Source organism: Elaeis guineensis, chromosome 1 (genome assembly GCF_000442705.2).
Source record: "Elaeis guineensis isolate ETL-2024a chromosome 1, EG11, whole genome shotgun sequence".
Classification (NCBI taxonomy): Eukaryota; Viridiplantae; Streptophyta; class Magnoliopsida; order Arecales; family Arecaceae; genus Elaeis; species Elaeis guineensis.
Window position 1 is genome coordinate 181368352 of NC_025993.2, and position 17321 is coordinate 181385672.

The window sequence follows — 17321 nt, forward strand, 5'->3', positions numbered from 1 at the left end:
CCATACTTTAAGTATTCGAATAATCTTAACAGCAAGACAGCCTGCTGCCTTGTTTCTTGTGTATGTGTACCGCCTGACGTGTGGTTCAAGAATAATATTGTTTATTTGATAGTAAGCCTTGAATATTTGATTGTAATGCTTCAGCTCAAGGCTTACCATCAATATTAATTATTGAAATTTATGCCATCGTATGATGCATAATACACAAGATTTTTGACTAATTAACTCCTATTTCAAGGTGCATTTCACATCCCATGCAACTCTTTAAACCCATCATTCCATCAAATTCCAAAAGTATGTAAATAAAACACAAACCAATTAAACGTCAATCACTTTTTTAAGCACACAGAATATCATATCATTATTAGTAAGTGTGGCACTAATTTAATTGAATAAAAAAACATTGGATCATGCCAGCTGCAGGCATGTTAGTCCAAAGAATCCCACGTAGATAAACGGTCTCAACTGCTTGGCCCCATCTGGAATACCCTTTCCCGCGATATCTCCGGATTCTCCATCACTTCATCCAACGGCCACGATTTCTCATCTGACTCCCTCCCCAGCCCTCTACTCCAACGATTTCGCATACAAATATCCATGCGACATCCTACATCTGCCGTCCACGTATTCTTAAATAGTCACACATACTCTGTGAGATTTTCTGGTTTGCATGTAAAGTTTTATGCGATGATCTGTACTTGTCGCTCTCTCTATCCTCTCTTGCATTCAAATATCTCGCTCCCATGAGATCTCGGCCTGAGAGAGAAGCTCCCGAGAGCGAGAGAGAGAGGACAAACCCTCACTAACCCTAATCCTAACCCTAACGCTAGGAGGAGTTCTCTTGGATCCATGGCGCACGAGGAGCTTCCGGTCCCGATCTACTCCTCCCTGGAGCCGGTGTACGGCGAGGGATCGCCGCTGGAGGAGGCGCAGCTCCGGTTCCAGACGCTCAAGGCCAAGTTCGTCGAGTTCTTCGGCCAGGAGCCGGAGGTCTACGCTCGATCGCCGGGTAAGATTCTTGACCCCCGATTCGCTTTCTTTGGAGCTGTTTTTGATCGGAAATCGGTGGTGGGGTCGGTCGGTTTTGATGGATTTTCTTGTTTTGGTTTGTAGGGAGGGTGAATCTGATCGGGGAGCACATAGATTACGAAGGGTACTCGGTGCTGCCGATGGCGATAAGGCAGGACACGATCGTGGCGATCAGGAAGCACGATGCCGGGGAGTCGCAGAAGGTGCTCCGGATTGGGAATGTCAATGGAAAGTATTCCATGTGTACTTACCCTGCGGATCCTGATCAAGTATGAATCTTTTCCTTTTTACTTGGTTTTACGTTGAAGAACTTGATGTCGAGATATCGGATTTTGAGCTTTTTGATCTGTTTGGACGATTCAAGAACATTTGATTTTGCTTTTTCTCCATATTTTTGTAGAATAACATGAATATAGGATGTAAAACTTCTAAATGATTAAACGGAAAGAATTTTGATAGGTGAGAATTTAGAGATGCAGCGCCTGGTAAGCTGGGCTGTAGCTCGGCGGTTGCACCTTTCCTGTATCTGAGAAGGTTATCCGAAGTGTTTGAAATGGTAGTTGTTTCGTGGGTTCCCTCTATTAAAACAAAACTTGCATGGGTGATATTTGTAGAGCGGGCACACTTGAATGCTGAGGACTGTGCCAGGCAGAGGAAAATGTGGAATGGTTTCTTTACCTTCATCTTTTGTTGGATTTTTGTGCTGTTGATTAATGTGTTTTTATGTTCTTATTTTCATTAATTTTCGTCTGTAAGCTTGTCTTCTCTGTTAATTATGATATGGACAGACAATGAGTTTTCTCATTTTTGCAGGCAATTGATTTGAAGAACCACAAGTGGGGACATTATTTTATTTGTGGGTGAGGAACTATTCTTCATTGTCTTTATCATGAAATACTTCATGTCCTTAGCTGATGGAATGCCTTTATTTTTTCTTGAGTAATTGTAAGCAGTCTATCTTTAACTTTAGCATTATATTATACAATGTAAACTCTGACTGTTGAAATAATGTATTCAAATAAGAACCCCTACATAATTCATCAATGTATGCAAATAGGTTAAATCAGTGGGTGAGAGGTTGTCGTTTTCTTATATGCTGAATCAATGAACTTTCAATTAAATCTCAAAGTTGTAGACTGCAGAAAACATGTTAGAGAAGCTAATTCAATAACTCTTAACTATTGTTTGGAGACATGAAATGCATGTAACACTGAAAAATTATAGTTAAAAATTGGAAAAATAAAATAATTCTCTCACTCTCACCTTCTGTATTTCACTTTAACATTTCTCTCCCACCAAAATATAGTCCAGACTTATAGAAGTTAAATTGTAGTGGAAGGAAGGTTGTTTTTTCATCCTTCTGGTGGACAGCAAATAAAATTCATTGGAATGCCCTTGGTCAATTGTTGATGGTTGAATGGGGGTGGAGTTAGTATGTCAAACTTGGAGTCTATGTACAATATGGTATACATATATGAACACTGTCCTGTATATTTTAGATACAAGGACATCTTCAAAGAGACAATTACCCTTTGAAATGTTTTTATGACATAAGAATACCTGTTCTTATGGCCAGTCTAGTGCGGTGATGGAATGGACAGAGTTATGTAATCTGTAAAACTCTAGAATGTCTTCAACAATCTCTTAGCTAGAAGTTGATCTTTTCACGAAACACACTAACAACAACAACAACAATTTGCTGCCAGAATAAAGTTTTCCTCTTATCCAACCGGGACACTCCATTGCTCACAAGTTTAGCCCATGTTAAGTCACATCACCAGAGTGAGTTGATTTTCGATACCATCTCTTGTAATATATGAATCTTGTCAATTAGAGTGAAATCTATAGCAATTCTGGGTATGTTAGGGAGTAATGAACTGCAAGATAGCCTTGCAAAGTTGGAAAGTAAGAGAATGACCGTGAAGGTAAAAAGAAAAAAAATACATACATATTTATCAGCAAGGGATGGCAGTAGCATTGAAGGCAATAATAAATGATATCTTTGATGCATAAAAGACATGGTCAAAAGCTTTATAGGGAGCCTTCACGAGTGCATCAAGAATCAGTTTCTCTGTTTACATGCAAGAAATGGGAGGCCAAGAAAAATTAGATGTTAGGGAAAGGGACACGAATTAGAGGGGAGAGTTAGAGGTTTGAGAAGTTACTTACCATGATGGAAACGTAGAAGTACTGGTAGAGAAGTGGGCGGAAGTGCTAAAAGAAAGTGACTTCATCTAAAGCTTGTAATTGCCTAGAACTAAGAGCATAGCATTGTTACCCTTGTTCTCTAGACATTGGCCTAGAATGACAAACATAGCAAATCATGATGTAAGCATGATCATGTGTGTGGAAGATGGGTAAGACATATATTACTGCTATTATTAGAATTCGAAGGACTCTAATGGTTTAGACTTTAAGAAAAAGGTGGATGCGTACTTGAATTTGGACTGCTTTGTTGATGGCATATAAACTTTTCAAGCTTTGATTCATGCCTAAACTCGAAAAGATTTTTTTAAGGTCCACCTGGTGCCCGAACCTGAGCCAAGCTTGAAGCCCAACGAGGCTTGACCCAATCAAGCTTGTTGTGGGGTGGGGGGTGGGGACAGAAAGAGAGATGAAATCAAGTGGGAAGGGGGTTGGGGGGTGGGAGGAAATCTATTGGAGAGAGAGGATGGGTTGGGGAGAGAGAGAGGGAGGAAATTGGGCAGGAAGAGAGGAGATTAGGTGGGGAAGGGGTTGAGGAGAGGGTGAGAGAGAGGAGAATGATTGAAAAGGGGGGTTGGGGGAAGAGAAAGTGATTGGGTGGACAGACAGAGAGAGAGAGAGAGAGAGAAAATTGAGTGGGAAGTGGAAGGGGTAGGGTAGGGGAATCGGGCACTTGGCATTGGGCTTTAGGCCCAATTTTGAGCCATTCAGTCTTGCAGTTGGGCCCAACCCTGAATTGGATCTTGTCAAAGTGTGCCCAAAGCCTCACTAAAAGCTAACATGGCTTGATGGGCTTCTGGCCATTTGTAGCCCTAGATGTATGTCACCATCAGGTCAACATCTATCCATAACAGGATTGAAGTAAGATGGAAATGATAATGCATTTGTCAATGATATGATGTTAATAAAGGCAAGCAGATCAATCTATTTCCACTCAAGCATAAAGTTATAGAAGTACATTCACAAAAATTTGGCTAAGCCTGGTGTATTGTGAACGAATGTTAATGGGAGGGAACAAATGGAGGAGCCTTGGAAACTTTAGAGCATAAGCCAATTATGACCTAGGGAGAGTGAAATCTCCAATTAATTGAATAGGGTGAATAAAGATGAAATTAAAAAGAAAAATGAAATGATGGATGTAGTGATTAAGGATCTAAAGCAGCTTTCCATTTTATAGATTTGTGCTAGAAAAGAATTATTATGAAGTATAATTTGTAATGCCATCCTAATATAGAAAATGTGTTTCACATTTAAACCAATGGTACATAGTATATTTAGTTTAGTTTTTTCACCATTATGACTTCCACATGCCTGGATTTATAAAGCAGTGGGTGTATTATACTTCTCACGCCATTTCTTGTGAATTTTAAGTTGTTGTTTATAGATAATGGTACCTATAAGACTTAGTCTCAGTTACCTGACCAAACCTCTATCTGTAGGTACAAAGGGTTTTACGAGTTTGCTAAATCAAAAGGAATAGATGTTGGTGTACCTGTTGGCCTTGATGTTGTTGTTGATGGGATTGTCCCCACAGGTGCTACTCTTTAGTTTTCGTATCTGAATTTCTAACTTGTTATTCATCGTAAATGGTTATTGATATGTTCAATGGTTTTTGTTAACACCCTCCTGGCCACAGCACCAGGGAAGGGCAATTGTGGTGTGCCTCCATCAGCAGCATGATAGGTTCAACAGTTGATTTTATGTTTTTTGTTGTCATTTAGGTTCTGGGTTATCAAGCTCTGCAGCATTTGTTTGCTCTGCCACAATTGCTATAATGGCTGTTTTGAACAAGAATTTCCCCAAGGTAGTGTCGTTCAGGCATCTAAGTCTGGAAAAAGTTTCAAGATTAATTAAAATTGCAGTTTATGCTGTTCAGAATTCTTACCTAATTTATAATATTGGTTGTTTCTTCTCAAAATTGCATATTAAATGTCTCTTTTTCCAAAATCAAATCTATGGCTTTCTACATATTTCAATTCTTTTGCTCGGAAATCAAAATTTGGGTACATTTGTCTCTTACGCGGATGGGTTAGATTGTGCATGTCCGGGGATGACTGCTATTTTGGGCCATATTTTTAGAACAAAACCTGCTTCATGGTAACTTAGCTTCTCCTTTACAGCTGTGGTGTATTGAGTTTCATGTCCCATATAATTCTTGCAGGCAGCACAATTGTGAATTCTACAACTCCTATCATTACAATATTCTGTTCACAATTGTAGTCAAATTGGGTTGCTAAGCTATTTAATTGCAAATCCTCCATTGATTCTGTCACTAACTCACAGCCGAAGACACATTAACAGATAACCATTAATCCATTTGATCAAGTCAGCTCATGGCTAGCTTTCTCCCAAATGATTTGTATGTCAGCTTAAATAGTTGATTCCTTTTATTTTTCTTTTGCTATTTTTGTGCATCTACGGTCTAAGCATTCTACACTAGAACTTAGGAAACTGGGTTCTAATCATTAGTCAGATCTGCACAATGTATCTTTGGCAAAATATTAACTTTGAAGCAACTACAGGAATATGAACTGCTTAAACAACAATCATTTTGGCATGCTGTCACCAACTCATAATCTGTAGAAGTTAGCTTGTGAGAATTGGATTAAATACATAGGCTAGTATTTGCAACTTGATGGTTGATAAACAAAAGCTGAATGATAATAGTTTCATGAGAACCTTAAATTTTCAGGCATTTGCCTTGAGCTTGCCATTTATGTTGAATGTCCTTAAATTTGATCATTATCTTCACTTCTACACCTGTACGATGAAATCTAACATGACGATAAAGAGGTCAGAGTATGTTCTGTAAGTTCATTAAATAATGGCGGACGATAAATGAGGGGCTTTGGTGATGAGCCTGGTCAAAAGTTTTTTTTTTTTCCTTTAAAAAATCAGAAGTCTATATTTTGTTAGTATTAATCTCATTTACTATTTTGCAGAAAGAAATTGCTCAACTTACATGTGAATGTGAACGCCACATTGGAACACAATCTGGAGGCATGGACCAGGTGAAATAGCTATGCTCACATCAACTTTTGCCCATAATTTTTTCTAAAGTTTTGTCATTTTCTTTTTTGAAGAAAATAATGTGTATATACATGACTTAGACTGTTAAATTTGTTAGTTCAGTTGATTGAATTCAATAATGATTAATTTGTTTAATGGCTCTGTCTTTTAACCATTTCAAATTGTGAGCAAATTGTAGTTTAAGGTATAACAAAACAAAACCAATTTTCTCATCTTTAGATTGTGGAACATATTTTGGCTTGTATGGCTGTATATTACTATTTGCAAATAATTTACGTTACCTGTCTATTCCATCTTTAGGCTGCACTCTTGAAACTTCAATTGTATGTACTTATCGAGTGTTATAAGAATATACTTGGTTTTGGTAGGGGTGGCAATTTTTGACCTGATGTATCAACCCGACCTGCAAATGGTCCACTTTAAGCAGCTTTGAGTCTGACATAAATGGATTTGAGCCATACACGAGTAAGTAAACCTATCTAGACCTATTCATTAAACAGCTTGGGTTCAAGTTTAGACCTTTGACCTATTTAACCTGTTTTGATCTGTTTAATAATTAGATTGAATCATGACCTAAACCATTTAACCTGTTTCTGTCTTGTTTAACCCGACTTGCTTAACATGCTTTGCCTGTTTAAATCCATTTAATCCATTAGAAACCCACTTAACTTGTTTAACCTGGTTAACCTGATTCGACCTATTTAGTAAATGGGTCATGTGGGTCAGGTTGGATTACCTATTTAATAAATAGGTCAGTTCATATCTGAATTTTTGATATGTTTAATAAGTGGGTCAGGTTTGGTGGTGATAGACTTTGATTCATTTGAACCAGTCGGAATTAGATAATGTGGTCACCTTTTTTATTTTTGCACAGATCCTGTGGTTAAGCAACAGTGTCAAACTCGAACAGCTATTGCTTGCAGGGAAACATATTAACCATGCTATTGGGCCTTCGGAACCCCTATACTGCAGCTTTCTTATTTACTTCTTGCTTATACTTCTAATTTTACCTTTTTCCATTTTTTTCATGAGACAAGGTCTTCCACTGTAGCCACCACCACCCCCCTCTCCCTCTTCCCCTCCACCCCCCATACCCCAGAAAAAAGGGGATAGCTGTCCTATGTTATGCTCTCTGCTTATGTTGCGGTGATTGGATACCTATATATTCGATTGGATGTGTATGCTCAATTTCTTTCAGGACAGCCAATCTTTTACCACTACAAAACCATGATATGAATGCCAAATTAAAATAGTCATATATTCATAATGAGGGAGGATCACAATTTTTGGTTTTTGACTGCATCCTATATTTTAGCTGTGTAGTAACTTTGCAATAACCATCCCGTGTCAATATAGGTTTTGCGTATCCAGTTTGATGATAATTAATCTGTCTTAGATACAATGAGACTCTTTTAATGTTATCTTCGTTAGTTTCAAGAAACAATATCTTGCATTACTTGCATGTAGAATATTGAAAAGGGAGCATGGTTCCTGTTCCAGTTTATTTGCTATTCTTTTCAACACATTTCTTTACTGCATGGTTCTTGCATGTGTTTAATTTTGAAATATGTTTTTTTGGCCAATAATGAAGTTCCTTTATTAGACATTGTATCATCTTGTTTGACAGGCGATATCTGTCATGGCCAAAACTGGATTTGCTGAGTTAATAGATTTCAATCCTATCCGTGCAAGTGATGTGCAATTACCTGCCGGTGGTACTTTTGTAATTGCACATTCGCTGGCAGAATCTCAGAAGGCAGTGACAGCTGCAACAAATTATAATAACCGTGTTGTAGAATGCCGCTTGGCTGCTGTAAGTTCCCATCCCTTTTCTTGCGGAGACAGGAATCTTAAAGTTAAATTGAATGCTATTCCCAAAATTATGTTAAATATGTGATACCATTTGTTTTTTTTTTTTAAATTTTGTTGGAATATATTTTAGAGAACTGAACGCATAGAAAATGATTCAGCTTTCTTCAGACAAGATTTCCCTGTAATTGATGTGCTGCAATTGTTGTACTAATGAAAACTTTGATATTGTACTTGTTAAAGTCAGGTACGGACTTGGTCATTGTTTATATGTCAAGAAATGTTTACATCATATAGAATATAAACAAAACCATAACCCACAAACCTTATCCTGCCTATTTGTAGTTGGCTTTTCACAAAACTTTTCCTTCATTCTTTGACACTTTCTCTTCGTCCATCTATAATGCTACTCCAACTTTCTTATGGCTAGAAAAGCATATGGGCTGCCCTAATTTGGTGATGAGTAATTATTTTCATCACCCTAGTTGTCTACTGGGGGGTGTCTAGGATGTTCTTTCACTGACCTAGCTGTGTCACCTTTCAGATGTGGGATCTCACATGCTCTGATGACTTTAATTTTTTTTTAAAAATTTTTAGACAGGTCACTATTTTGAGAAACACTACAAGAAAACCTTTTCTGTTTTCAGCAAACCTAATGCATTTTCTTCCTTTCTTTTATTTTAATCTGGATGGAATGATTTTGGCATCTACTAGCCTGTTACGGTTGTCACTTATTTCTTAAAAGATATTGTTATTTTCTCCATAGCTTGATCCTTCTTCATATCTATAATTTGTCTCTGCTACTTGTTTGTAACCCCACAACAATTGAGCCAAATATTTGCTCACCAAGTTTGGGCCAATTCAAATCTTGTTGTTCCTTGTTATGGCCAAGTGGAGGACTGGGCATAGAATGCAGATGGAATGTGAGTAGGTTATGGTGGGTTAAGGATAACGGAAATAAATATATCAATCCAAAGTTTCAGGAAGGTTATCATTATTTGAAGAAAAATAGTTGGTGATATCAATTGGGTGGTGAATGGCATGGACCGGTCTGTTTGCTTAGAAGAAACAGAGGGTGGGAGCTGCATTTGCTGGGACAAAAAGGGGAAATGTTCTGGCATTTGTCCTGCAATGGTAACTTAACCATAAAATTGCTGCTTTTTTCTTTGTAGTGTAACATTGAATTTCGAAGGAGGATATAGCTTCCTCACCAGCCGTACCAGTAAAAGGAAAAAGAAAGAAAGAAAGAAAGACTAGAAAAGAAGTTTCAGTCACGTATAATTCAGTAACTATAGTTACCAGAATTGCTGCGTTTGAAACTGCCATATAGCTTATGGGAAAAAAATGCTTGCATGGAGAAAAGGTCATTTGTCTCCAAATTTTATTTCTTTAATCTTTAAATAGTTGAAAAGTAATTATTGTTCTGAACAAACAACCAGTTTCTGGTTTGGCATTTTAATGTGCATATGAATTACCTGGACCCAAAGTATAGGTTGTAGCTGCAACTAAAGTTTTATAGAGTACGCACCATGTTACCATTGACGTGGGATTTTTTTGCTCCCCCATCATGTGAATTTTTTTCTGTCTTATTTTTGGCTTAAAATATTTTTATTCTCACTCTATTTTGTTTGTTTACCTTTTCAATAATAGCGATTTTCCTTAACTTGCAGATTGTTCTTGCCATAAAGCTGGGAATGAAACCAGCTGAAGCAATCTCCAATGTGAAGACTCTATCCGATGTTGAAGGGATGTGTGTCAAATTTGCTGATAGCCATGGATCTACGGAACCTCAAGTGGCTGTTAAGGTATTGTGTGCCATTGTTGATCTATTATTCTTGCACTTTTTCTATAATCTTCGTCATACATAGTCCATGAATTTTCCGTTCATGATAATTATTTTTCCAATAAGTAATAATTATTGCTATAGAAGAGATTAATCTTGTAGCTTATAGGAGTGATACTTGTGTGCCAATAATGTAGCAAAGGCCTAGTTTATTTACTAAAATGAATTTAATTTTTAGTAAGGGATCATGTCCTACAGTTAAGTCCATGGCAACTACTTGAGTTTCCCTATACAAATAACATTCTCATGCTGAAGGAATTGAAAGATGGTCAGGTCACCAACGCTTCAGGGCTCGTTCCGAAGTGAAAAAAATGCCTAAATTTTGATGGCTTAAAATAAAATCTTAGTCACGGCTTCATGAATTCAGTGAGATTCTCATGCCGAAATGTTTAGTCATTAAAAAAGACATGCAAAACAATCTAGTATGAGTCCTAGTAAAAAGTTGACATGGCTAATCAAGGAACAAGGTGACTCTATATGATGTAATTTGTGATTAGAAGCGTGTAAGTGGAATTCATTGTGCAAAAATCTGATTAATGATAAATGTTTATTATTAGAAAAAGGAAAAAAGGTTCTCATGCCAAAAGGTTTAGTTACTTTGAGAACAAAAAGACATGCAAAAAATTAGGAATCCAGTATAGGTCCTTGTGAAGAGGTGACATTGGCTAAGAGAGGAATGTAGTTATTCTATGATGTAATTTTTGATTAGAAGTGTGTACATACATGAAGAGGAACCCAATATGCAAAACAATGACCGATTAACCATAAATGTCAAATCTTTCCCCAATTATTTGATATTAAATTTGGGAGTCTTCATTCGCCAATTATTTATGACAAGATCTACCTCTGGGGCCATAGCAAGTCTCTTCCAATTCCTTGCTTACAACATTCATTTGTCTAACCTATAGCCTTCCCTACCTCCAATGCATATTTGAGCACTTCTTTATACTGGAATCTTCTCAAGTCTTCTGTGGGCATGTTGCCAGGTATTATAGTGCTGCTAGCATTGCATCAAAAAAAAAAAAAAGGGTTGCTAGCATATCATTCTGTGCCATGCCAAAACAAAAAAAATTTAAAAAAGAGTTGAAATCCCGATAATCAAAGGGTAATAAAAAAGATGATGTATGTAGTGCTGACCCAATGTTGGTTGGTGATTCTGGCCTGACATGGTGTATGCTGGTTGGCATGGACCAGCATGATCCCACTTAAACATGCATGCCTTACTATATGGAGCAATAAACCATTTTTCTGCCCTTGCTATATGCACTTTCTACATCCCTAATATACTTGATCTTCACTAAAATTCCTGTTTTGTAATACAATAATTCTTCACTAAATGCTTCATAGTTTTATGACACCCACATCTCATTTGAGCTACATTTATCTTGTTTAATTAGGCCCTCTCTTTTTTCCATGTTCAAGAAATAAATAATTCTAATTGATGCTGCTCCTCTAATGCAAAATATTTTCCATGTAAGCAATATAGAATAAGATAACTATCTAGATGACATTCTGTTTCAGCAGTTCTCGTCTTTTTGGAATTGTGTGAATTTTGCAGTATCCCCTAGTTTAGCTCAGAGAATTATCTCCTCAACAATTCAAAGGTTTCCAAAATTCCCTTCTGCACTATGATTAGCTTTTATGTTCTTTTTTTTTTTTGGTAGGGTTTAATTTATATTCTTATCACATTACACAGGAACTACTAAAAGAGGAGCCTTTCACTGCTGAGGATATTGAGAAGGTCACTGGAGAAAGTCTTGCCACCATTTTTGCAAACTCTCCAACTTCGTTAGATGTTTTAGGAGCTGCTAAGCATTTTAAGTTATTTCAGGTAATTTTGAATTTTACTTGGTGTTGTCTATATATGTTTTATAATGTGCATGTTCTTATCTTGTTGGTCTCATTCAATTAAAACAAATATTGGTGTGAACCTTTAGTTCATTGAAATGAGATAGTGCATGTAGATTTTTTTTTTCTCAACACAAGTGGATAGTAGAAACCAACAGAAAATAACAATAGTCAGGTTGCCCAAAATTTATTGAGTGTACTAAAGTTGTGACCAAGGATTCAAATATCAAGGTACAGATCATGCCGATCACTGGTTGATATGTATGAGATCAGCATGGGCTGGTACCTGTCAGTTCAAATGTTCAAAGGGGAAAGGGAAAAGTGTATCAAATGGTATGGGAGGATGCAGGTAGGTTCAAGCCTTCAAGGTAGTACATGTTGATTCACCTAAACAAACATTCCAAGCGGTGCCATGTACTGCTCCCCAACGGATATGGTACATTCAGAGTGGTGTTGGTCCAATATGGGCAGTACATTGATCCATAGTTTTGACTGTCTATGTCATCTCGGAACTTTGAAGTGCAGATAACTGATTCTTTTTCCATTATAACACTTACAAATGCAACTAATGGGTTCTTGAGCATTTGAAATGATGGTACTATCAAACTCCAACAAGAACAAGTGGATCAAACTGCAACCAAAGTTACCTCATAAAATTTTACAAGTTATTGATTCTTGTACTTAACTACTAAGACATGTTAGGCTTCCTTTTGTATTCCATGCTTCATCCTAAAAGTAATCTATATTTGGGACTTTACTTGGTTTTTGCCCTTTCTTCCTTTATATTAAACCTTGCATTCAAGCCCAGATGCAGTTACATAATTGGTAACTTAGGAAATTTTGACATATTCAAGCTTCTGGGTGCTTTTTGCTACATCTGTTGCTCGCTTTATGTGAAACTGTAATTAAATCCAAGGGTTTTCCTTTGTGGGTTATCATCTGTTGGCCCTTCATTTTTCTTGGTTATTTTCTTTGTTCATTCTGTTGCTTTATGACGATGATTGTTGAATTGGGGAGTTGCACGAGTTGACCAAAGAATATTAACATGTCATATGAAATAAAGAAAGTAGGAAATTTTATTCTTTTTTCCATACATTTATAAATTCTGACATAATTTTTGTTCTCTGTTGTGCGTGAACTACTGTTTATAGCTAGAGTTCATGGGCATGTTGTAAATTCAAAAGTCGGCAACTATTTGCTGTACCTTGCATATCATATGTAGATGAGAAGATAATTTGAAGCAACTTTTTGTTCATTGAAGTTGAATTTTGTGGGCTTGAGTTTGAATGCCTTACTTTCATAGCCATGTTGAAAAGGCAGACTTGTGGTTCTCAAATTGATTTATTTTGGTTATTAATGTCTTGTCAGGCAAAGCTTCTTTCACTCTTGAGTATTTGATTCACTTTCATGTATATTGTTTCAGCGTGCGTCCCATGTTTACTCCGAGGCAAAGCGTGTTCATGCATTTAGGGACACTGTTTTATCAAAACTCAGGTGCGTTCTTCTACTTTCAATCTAACAGCTTCATGCATCCTTTTGCAAATGTTCTGGGCTTGTTCTCTTAAATCAAAATCTTCTTTCTGTTATTATGCGAATTCCTGAACACTGTAAACTACTCCATTCTGTCTATTGCTTTTAATTATATTTGAATTATATTATAATTTAATTTGGGTATATCTTAGTCTCAGAACTTACCTGATGCTATCAACTATATAAGCCTAACTAAATCGTCACCTATACCTTGTCATGGCCATAGTTTGGTTATTTTCTGATGATATAGCCACACAGTTTGCTATCTTATTTATGTCAGTAGGACTATATTATTTTAGCTGCCTTCTACTTAAATATCTTTGTCCCCACTAGTTTTCCTGTTGTTTCAAAATTCCTGGATATTTTATGGCTTTGGCTGATTAGTACGAAATTTAATGGTTCCTGGCAGCAATGCTGAATCCCAATGAAAGCTGACATGTTGTCAACCAGATTTTGCATGATATGCATTAAGAGTTCAGTTTGATCGGTCTAGTTTGCACCATTTCAATTCAGGATGGTGCTTTTGAGACTTGAATGATCTGACTTATGCCTCTTCCAGGGTGATGACTTCTTATCGCTAAATTCACTTGAATGCATGCCACAAAATCATAACCTGCTGAATAATTTGACTGTAAGCAACAAGCTGTCCACCATATTTGCAGAATCATTCAATAGTTGCTCATAATGTTTTTTTTGGAATGATGGCAACAGAACACCCAAGAAATTCTCTCCGATTTGTTTATCTCTATTTGGTTCCATACAATGTGCACCGGTCTATCTCTCCATTCTTATGTATAATAAATTCAGGTTGGTTATAATGATCACTATTGGCCCAGGGCTCACCACAAAGCAACTACTGAAGTTGCATTCATATATTTGTCAATACTTCCACTATGAATTGCATATTCCCCACATATTTTCAGTTGGATTTATTATTCAAACCCAGGATTATAATATTTTATGATTATCAATTGACCTTTTGTACTGCATCAGCAAAGGATATATATGTTGCTTCATGTGATACTGTTTCAAACAAGAACATGACCATAGGAACTATGTGTAGTATAGAAGTTAGTTACTAGGTCATGTCCTGCATTATTGAATGTGATAGGACAGGACAGTTAACTACCAAAAATTCTTTTTTTCTCATATCGTTTCTTGTAATCTGCATTAATCAAATCACAATCTATTTGAAACTTACTGAGAATTATTTTTTCTTCTTCTGAGATTCAATAATGCAAACTGGAATTTATCCAATTTCAGTGACGAGGACATGCTTAAAAAACTTGGTGGCCTGATGAATGAGAGCCACTATAGTTGCAGTGTGCTTTATGAGTGCAGGTATGGCCAATCTACATATATCCCTCTAATTCGGGGACACCCATATATAGTGGATGTCACCTTGTAATATGCCTTGCAACTATTACTGTTACTCAACCTTGATTAAATTACATAACTAATTGTATTTTTCCAGCATCCTAATCAGTTTTCTTCAACAGCTGCCCAGAATTGGAGGAACTTGTAAAGATTTGTCGGGATAATGGAGCACTTGGTGCAAGACTTACAGGTGCTGGATGGGGTGGCTGTGCAGTTGCTTTAGTTAAAGAAAGCATTGTCCCTCAATTCATTCTTAATTTAAAGGTCAGTTACCTGGCACTGATTTTTAAAAGCAATAGACTACTGATAAAAGTTACGTAAAATACAAACTCTATAAGAAGACACGGTGCACTAATAACTGAACTGTTGCAACTTCTGTATGGAAATCTTCTTATATGGTTTGTCTGAAACTCTGGAACTACTCATTATGGGTCATCAGTTGGAGCGAGTGTTTTTATTTTTATCTTCTTTGACTTTATGGGTTCACTTCTTCATGTGTGCCTCTATAATGCATTGCATGTTATATTAAATTATATCAAAGAAATTCTTAATTAGGTGACTAATGCTGTACTTTATGCTGCCATCTCTTCCTTAACTACATGACTCTCTACGCAGAAAATAATCTGGAAATATTCAACTGCCATTGCCTGTAAATTAGCACCATTTCTTTGTAAGTTGGTCAGACTAAATAACCCCATCCTTAAACTGTGGCAGCTTATTTTTCATTAACATTCTTTTGTTAATATTCTTGTTCTTCGAGTAATATTTTAACGTTGGTAGAGTTCTGTAACTTACCATTGAAACAGTTTTAATGGGAAGATAACTTGCATGCTATGAAAAAATGATGATTTGCAGACTCTTTTTGTGGTACAAACCACAGTGTAGTAATTCTCCATTTTTTGTGCAAGTTCATCTTGTTGCAGTAATTGCAAATAGATCCTGTATAGATTAATATCTATTATTGCTCTCTCCTAAGTGGAAGATTTATTTGTTGCAGGAAAAATTCTACCACTTGAGGATTGACAGGGGTGTCATTAACAAGAATGACCTTGGTCTTTATGTGTTTGCATCAAAGCCATCGAGTGGTGCTGCAATATTGAAGTTTTAGATTCTCTCAGTTTTTCATGTTTTTCTTTCTCCCAATAAGATACTAATGGTGATTGATACCTAAGCTCTTATTTACCAGAATAAATGCAAATGCAACTGATGATAACCTTCTGTACATAATAATGTTGGGGGAACTTCTCATAAGTGATCCAGGTTTTCACAAGGCTATTGCGCGCCTTGTTTTGCAAAACAGTGAAGTTTAAACCAATCGCCTGTCAGTCAATTCTGTAGCTTTTAGTGTTCTGATTTCTTAGGTTTGACAGCTGGGTCTAATCTCTAACATGCATTTAATGCTCCTGAAATGCATGCTAATCTCTAGCATTGTAAGCTAGTTGTTCTTTATGACAGGCGGCCTAGTTGTTACGCATTGGCATGTCAGTGGTAGAGGGGTCGTATTCACCTTCCTGTCAAATGATAAATTGTACAGTTCTCAAAGCACTCCATCTTTCCTCAATCTATCTGTATAGATCTTGAAATGGTCATTGTACGATTCAATAGTTGATCCAATGGCTGACATTTCGTATGGAGGTGAATCGTTCTTTCGCATATAAGGTACAACCCCAACTCTGTCAGCAATAGGAGAGGGGTTGTATCTTAGAACCTTCCTTCGCCAAACCCCACCATCGGATCATGTAATATTTGGAGATCTGTGTAAGTAATGTTTTGAGGTCTGTGCAAGTAGATGAATGGGGTTTGGAGTGTTTGGAGATCTGTGTGGGGCAACAGTTGTTGATATTTGACAGATGTAGATCAATCATTCAATATACAACCTGAACTGGGCAGCAGTGTAGCCGTTTTGTACCGCAGGAGCAGCTGAGTTTTACCGTTTGTGCTATTTTTTATGTTTCTATTGTTTGATTATTTTGAATAGAAGGGAGTCCATATGATTACCAGGGGTTCTCTCTGGAACGTATACTTGAGCCATGATTTTGCAGATAACATCACTTACCAGGCCTCTAATCGGGAGAGGTATGACCACTTGGGATAATGTCCAGATTGTTTTGCTTTTGCATACGTTATAAGAAGTTACTGTAGATGTGTGATTGTTCTCTCTCTCTCTCTTTCTCTCTCCACATTCATCCTGCGACTCGTGGAACCCATTCGCTAATCCAAGTAATAGTTTTCAATGAGAAATGGGCGTTTTTCCCCCTTTTTGATGGTACCATGGTCAGTCAGCAAATTTAGGGTGCAAAACGGGAGGTGGACTCACAAATGTAGCACCTTAAACACCACAGGAAATTTGGTAATCACCAAGCCAGCGAAACCAGTGGCCTTAGCTAAAGATTTGCGAGCTCCATTCAAGTTGTCTATCTGGATATATCTCTTAGATTAAAAGTATAAGGTGTATGTTTGAAATATATTTAATTTGTTTAAGATCCGCATAATCTATTTCTAACTATTTAACCATTAAATCCACTTAACTTGTTTTATTTAATTTGCTCCATTCGATAAACAAGTTAGTCAGATTATTTATTTAATAAACAAATCAAATCTAAATCTGAATTTTTGATCCCTCTAATAGATACGCCCAATTGAATTGATA

General features: G+C 36.8%; 1 protein-coding gene across 1 annotated transcript; it reads left to right on the forward strand.

Annotated features, from left to right (window-relative positions):
• Positions 1-720: 720 nt before the first annotated feature.
• LOC105039960 (galactokinase) lies at positions 721-15986 on the forward strand. The gene is made up of 13 exons (XM_010916298.4): positions 721-1009; positions 1114-1298; positions 1843-1889; positions 4674-4768; positions 4956-5038; positions 6177-6245; positions 7892-8077; positions 9744-9878; positions 11613-11747; positions 13188-13258; positions 14558-14635; positions 14794-14935; positions 15669-15986. Exons 1-13 carry the CDS (start codon positions 850-852, stop codon positions 15777-15779), a joined length of 1497 nt encoding a protein of 498 aa, XP_010914600.1. The 5' UTR covers positions 721-849; the 3' UTR covers positions 15780-15986.
• Positions 15987-17321: the final 1335 nt, after the last annotated feature.